The 6,941-nt window shown below is 39.6% G+C and overlaps 1 protein-coding gene across 2 annotated transcripts in view; it reads left to right on the forward strand.

The window, feature by feature from the left end:
- The window catches only part of LOC121277980 (peptidase M20 domain-containing protein 2-like), a 37,821-nt gene extending 34,780 nt beyond the window's left edge, over nucleotides 1–3,041 (forward strand). Inside the window, exon 7 of one of the 2 annotated variants that reach the window (XM_041187938.1) lies at nucleotides 2,327–3,041. In XM_041187938.1, the coding sequence (XP_041043872.1) occupies nucleotides 2,327–2,475 (149 nt within the window). In that variant the 3' untranslated portion in view covers nucleotides 2,476–3,041. Of the gene's footprint in view, nucleotides 1–2,142; nucleotides 2,303–2,326 lie in introns of those variants that run through there. The other variant, XM_041187939.1, reaches the window with a different exon arrangement.
- Nucleotides 3,042–6,941: the final 3,900 nt, after the last annotated feature.

Below are 6,941 nucleotides of genomic sequence, written 5' to 3' on the forward strand. Positions count from 1 at the left end.
ATTAGAAGAATTTTGTTTTTGAGGGTTGTTAGTATGTGGAATGCTCTTCCCCAGAGAGCAGTGAAAACAGCATCACAGAATATTTTTAAAGTTGAATTAACAAGGGAGTCAAAGGGATGGAGGTAGACAGGCAAGCAGAGTTGAAGCTACAATCAGATCAGCTACGATCTTATGAAATGGCAGCGCAGACTTGAAGGGCTGAATGGCAGCCTCCTGCTCCTAATTTCCATGTATGTATGGAGGAGATTACAGAGACAAGGTGGGAAGAGGCCATGGGAGATTTGAAAGCAAGGATAAGAATTTTAGAATCGAGGTGTTGCTTAACTGGGAGCCAGTGTACATCAGTGAGGACAAGAGATACAAACATACAAATTAGGAGCATGAGTAGGCCACCTGGCCCCTCGAGCCTGCTCCATTGAATAAGATCATGGCTGATCTGAGTGTACCCTCAAACCCACATTCCCGCCTACCTCAGACAACCTTTCACCCCCTTATTAATCAAGAATCTATCTAGCTCTGTCATAAAAATATTCAAAGACCCTGCTTCCAATGTCTTTTGAGGAAGAGGTTCACGACTCCCTGAGAGAAAACATTCTCCTCATCTCTGTCTTAAATGAGCAACCCCTTATTTTTAAACAGTGACCCCTAGTTCTAGATTCTCCCACAAAAGGAAGCATCCTCTCCATATTCACCCTGTCAAGACCCCTCAGGATCTTACATGTTTCAATCAAGTGATCTTTTACTCTTCTAAACTCCGGTGGATACAAGCCTAACCTGTCCAACCTTTTCTCATAAGACTTCCCGCCCATTCCTGATATTAGTTTGGTAAACCTTCTCTGAGCTGCTTCTAATGTATTTACTTTCCTTAAATAAGGAGACCAGCACTGTACACAAACCCCAGATATGATCTCACCAATGCCCTGTACAACTGAAGCATTACCTCCCTACTTTTTTAATCAATTCTCCTCACAATAAATAATAACATTCTATTAGCTTTCATAAGAAATAGGAACAGGAGTAGATCATTCGGCCCCTTGAGTCTGCTCCGCCATTCAATAAGGTCATGACTGACCTTATGAATTACTAATTCCTAATTACTTGCTGTACCTGCATATTAGCCTTTTCATTGCACATAGCCTGATTCATGCACTAGGCACCCAGATCCCTCTGAATCTCAGAGCTCTGCAATCTCTCACTATCTAAATAATAAGATGAACAGACTTGCTGCTATTTAAGACAATGCAGCAGTTTTGAATGACCTCAGGTTTTCAAACAGTAGAATGTGAGAAACCACGGTTGAGAAATTTCTGCCCATGGCAGAATTCCTACTTTTGCATTATGGAATCCCGCCCTTTGATATGGTTTTCTGACCTTTTCTTTGCTGCACTTCGCTTCACATGGACATAATCCAGAACAGTTTACGTTGTCAAGATAAAATCTCTAGCCTAGGACTTAAACACGCACCATTATCTTGCCTAGCTGACAAGTATCTATCTTAGGGATGTGATGACTACTTGTTTATTCCACCAATGGAAACTAAGTTGATGCTAATGCTTTTAAGGGATGGTCTCCCTCAATCTTTCTTTATGACCCCCTTTACAACTTCTCTCTAACCAAGCATTTAGTCACCCATCCTAATATTTCTTGCATTGTATCAGTGCCAATTTTTAATCTATGCTTCTGTGAAGCACTTTTTTTCTACATTTGAGGGCATAGATGCACGTTGTTCTTGAGTGGTATGATAGATTTGAGTTGCTCCCTTTATACATGGGATCTGCTAAAAAGCAAAACCAAACCAGTCAGCAGTTTGTAAAACTTTTGATACTGAAAAGGTTTATGAATAAGTTTATAAAGCCATGCTCTGGTGTATTGTTTACTTCATCCTGTATTGCATGCACTAACTGCTTTAAACACTGAAATGCTGAGGTCACTTTGGTGATTTTATACAAACGCATTGTTCTGCAGTCTTGATGGTAATAGAAGGTAAAACCCATTTGAAGCCTAATTCCACCGATTTGAAGAATTTGCATTTCATTACAGATCATAAAAAGTGCTATAATTTTCTGGCTTCTCAAGCTTCAATGACTTTGCTGTTTTGCACTATAATGTATGTGTGTTTCTTTTGTCACAAAATATTTTCAGACTTTTTGTCTTCATCTACTCTCATCCCTGGAGACCAACCAAGATTGCATTGGAATGTTCAAGTGAAAACAAAGTTTTTATATGTCTACATAGACCAGATAAAAACTAGTTTTAAATTACAATTTAATAAATAAAATCATCTTGCATTAGTTGTACTTATTTCGGTGATATGCTATTGTTGCAGGATCTAAAGAAGCACAGTATTACACTTTGCGAACAGCAAAGGCCTTAGCAATGACTGCATTGGATGTTGTGTTAAACCCAGATCTGTTGCAGCAGATGAAAGGAGATTTTAAAAAGATTAAGTTTCAAGAACAAACAGATGGTGTTTGAACAATACAAGTCTCTTACAGTGGAGATTGGAATGGCCATCATTAAATGATCACATAATTAAAAATATTTTTTTTAACTCCAGTGTTGATGGATTGTAAATTAATCACAACAGATCACTATCCTATGTAAAACTGCCAGAATACGTGCATTGGTAACGTAGATTTTACATTTACTCACATTGCTTAACCTGCAAAAGCAAATCAAGTTCTGTAATGTTGATATATGCCTTTTTTCTCTACTAAATATTTTTTAATACAATTTAAAATTTCTTCAGCCTGGCATTTAAGCATTTTGCATGATTTTATTTTAACATGGGAAAGCTATTGTATATTTTTTTAAAAATTGATTTGGTACAGAATGATTTTGTAGTTTCTAGGTCATGATATGAAGAAAAATAAAATCCTCATTTATAGTAATAAGCAGCCAATGTCTCTCATCCTAGCTATAATTCAATATGAATTCTAGAAATATTGCTTTGTTCAAGATAATTGTAATTTACCATGTATGGGGAGAATTATTTTTGCTTGTTATTGGAAAAAATAAATCTACGTAGATGTGTATTAAAAGCTTCGAATAGTATTGATTTTGTCCAACACGCTCCATGTATTACTTGCAACTTTATTGTAGCTGTGGTTTGATTTTCATATTCATTAAATATCATGTTCAGGAAACCAATCATAATTGAACGAGTAGGGAATATAACAAGAAAGAAAATCTCAAAATTCGAACACCACAAATGAAAACCAGCCAGTTAGCAAACTACTCTTTTTTTTTTGAAAGGTGTCAAAGAAATCGCTCAATTTGTTTTGAAATTCTTTCAGGTTACTATTTCAACTTCTCACTGAGATTAGAAATGTGGCACTGATAGTTGGTACTGGAATGTCATTAAAAACTAAATTTATAAGAAAGTTATGGCATTTGCCTTGACATTTAGTGGGTATTGCAGGATAGCCCTGTGAAAATCTTCAAGATCATTTTGGTCTGTGCTGTCTTGAACAATTCTGCCATCTGAAAACATATTGCCAAGGAGGGGGCAGAAGAGGAGGTTCACTAGGAACCTTTAATATGGAAGAAATCTGAGGAAACATGTACAGAACCTCATTTTGGAGACAGACTCTTAAGCTTTCACTGGCTGGCACAGGCATCTGGTGTCATTCAATGCACGTTTGATCAATAAGTGGAGCAATAAAGTATCCCTTTATTGCTCTCAGCCTTGCATCAAGTACAATTGATGCCACTATTCCTGGACAACTACCTGAAACTGCAGTAATCTCAAATGAACTGACAGAGGTAACAACCTAAATTTGCTTTTTTTCTCTCTAATGGGTGTTTAATGGGTGGTTAGTGTTTCTTATTCCAGCATCTCCCCTTTGTGAAATATGGTGTGTGTCTTCTACTACTTAAATAAATGCTCTTTTTAAGAAGTTCCTCAGTGGGAGTTGTGTACAGTGGCTGTCGGATGGGGTGTTGATGTCTTGGCTTTGGAAAGGAAGTTGTCTAATACTATCTCATGCTAGATAAGTTGATGGCCCAGAAATGGTTAATTCTGTGCCTAATACTGTGATATTTGCCTGACCCTGCATTGTGTTTTGCACTTTTGAGTTATTTAAGCAAGACAGCTAAGTGATGTGATTGTGGTGCTCCTGTACCACAGGAGCACGATTGCTGCAATATGTACAATCTATACGTTATTTAAACTGCCCCATTCTTTCATGTGCTCTCTACCATCATGAAAGAATGAGAAGCATTATTGTGGGAAGATAGGTCACACTTCATCCTAGTATGAATATTTATTGCTGTTTATTCTTCAGCGCTGTGTCAGAATCCTGGAATTCCTTTGTGATAACACCGTTACTACATGACCTGCAGTGGTTCCTTTTCAGGGAAACTATATATATTTGCTACAAGTGGCACTTCCTGCATTGACCATATCTCATGAACAAACAAAATAAACAATTATAACACTCTCCCTTAATTGTTTCTAACAGTTTAAGTTTTACATTAAACATACCGTGTTCTTAATTTTTTTCCCTTCCACCACTAGTGTGTTCCCTGTACTATTTATACATTATCCTACATTCTCTACTGTGAAGTTTATACGTTATAATCTTAAGGATGAATGTGGAACTATTTTGAGCAGGTACTAGATAATTTATGATGACTATGTCGTACAGATTACAGAAAGGAAAACAGACTATTAGATTTTAATTTATAAAGTACAAGGCCAGATGTTCAATTTCCTGTTTTGAAACTCTGGGACGTTCATTGCAATCTCACTATAAACCAATAGAGGGCAGTATTACACTGTTGGCATGTAATAATATAATTATCAAAATAAATGAAGGATTAGAAGGCCAGAAAAATGCAGGATAGGATGGGGGCAGATGAGTTTTAAATTACTTAATTTAGGCAGCCTGAAGCTTGAACGTTCAGCAAGGAAGAACTTGAAAGATTAGTCTGGAGAGGTAACAACAGCATGAATGAAGATTTTAGCGTTAACATGATTGTGGTAGGGATAAAGACCGGCAAAAATTCAGAAGGGAAATTGAGTGACCTTGGTGATGGACTGGATGTGGAGTTTAGAGTTTAGTTTAATTGCATAGGATGCCAAGATTATGCATCTTCAGGTTAAATTGAATAGGAATCAGAGAAAGACGGTGAAATTGGGGATATATTATGGAGTTTCTGGCAGGGCTGAACAAGAACAGTTTTGCTATTACTGGACTGCAAAACATTCTGGCTCACCTATGAAACATTCACTGCGCTTAGTAGCGCGGATTCTTGAATGAAACTGACATCCCACACACACAGACCAGAATCTTCGGCTCAGCACACGGGTTGGACGGGAGCGGGTGCAGGCAGTTGGGTGAAAAACCGGCTCGCCGAGGTGTAAAATGATGCACGGTGACGTTGGGTGTGTGTCCTGACGTCACCGTGCGTCATTCAGATCTTTAGTTTGGCAGGCACGCAGCCGACTCCACTGCATTGCCAAAGGCCTATTAAGGCCATTTAAACACCAATTAAGCTAATTAACTGAGCTGCTCATCCAACCTTAAGATTGACGGGCAGGCGAAGAGTCCGGGCGGCCTTCGCATTTATCATGAAACCTCATCCCACGGGCGGGATAGATTTCATGAAGGTTTTTAAAGTTTAATAACAATTTTTAATTAAATTCATTGATGTGTCCCAGCTCATGTGACACTGTCACATGAGGGGACAGGTCTTAAAAATTCTTTTTTTTCTTTGGTTTGATATTTGAAAATTTTAATAGATTTCCACGATCTTTCATGCGCATGCGCAAAAGAGCGCAGACACCGACCGCCCCCCCCCACCCCAGATACATGCCACACTGGGCAGGCCTTAATTGGCCCACCCACGCAAAATGGCAGTGTGCAGCCATTCGCAGGTGGTGATTGGCTACCCAACTGCCTGCACCCGCTCCCCTCCAACCCACCTGATGGGGAGAAAATTCTCCCCATGGTGTTTTCGGGGCACAAGTTATGGGGGAAAACCTGCGTGATGTAGGTTCCTGTAATCTGCTTGTAAGTATAAAATTTCCGTCCCTGTTTGGGTGATGCTCTACTTCTGATAGATTATGATGGAAGTGGTGAGTGTGTGCACAATACTTGCTGGTGAATCAGCATAACTCCAATGGAAAATCTGGGCTTAAAACACTGATTCTCTGAGACCAGTATAATCTCTGTTGGGATTGATTTCCTGCCTGGCACGCAATACTTTTAAGATGACTATACCTAATTTTGTGAAGTTAGATTTTTTGAATAATTAGCTTGAAACAATTAATTATATAACAACCATATATTGGCTCAGACCTTCCAGTCAGCCAAGGAGCAAGCGTGCATGTCCTGACTGCCATTTAAAGCGCCCACTTACCATTTTATGCTGGAGTCATTACACATTCCAGACTTGGCTCCAGCAGGGATCCAGTGCTGAGCTTAGTTTGGGAAGCCAACTAGCAAGTAATTCCAGCGAAACCCACTCCTTTTTTTTTTGTCATGAACTGAAGACCTGTCCGTTAAAGTCTGTCTTCAGTTTATTGATTTACACTATTTTTAAATGGATCTGTCAACCCCAAACTGCACAACCTCGTCCCACCAATATTGTTCACCCAATAGTGCTCAACCCCACCCTCACCCCCAATGTTCATTCCCCCTCACTCCTGACAGTGTTCACCCCTCTCCCTCACTCACCAGCAGTATTCACACTGACTGTTCACCACCTGACATTGCTCACTGCTCTCTTATCCACCCCACCCACCCAAAAATAGCATTCACTCCTCCCTCAACTGCACTGACAATGCTCGGCCAGCCCCTCCTCTATCACCCCTCCCACTGACAATTTTCATGACTTGATGGGGCTAGTTTCCAGTTTAACTGCCTGGAAGGCGGGCACGCTGCAGCAGGGTGCAGGTGCAGCCAAGGACCCCTGTCGAGAGATTCCTCTATTCC

The sequence above is a fragment of the Carcharodon carcharias genome, chromosome 5 (genome assembly GCF_017639515.1).
Source record: "Carcharodon carcharias isolate sCarCar2 chromosome 5, sCarCar2.pri, whole genome shotgun sequence".
Taxonomy (NCBI): Eukaryota; Metazoa; Chordata; class Chondrichthyes; order Lamniformes; family Lamnidae; genus Carcharodon; species Carcharodon carcharias.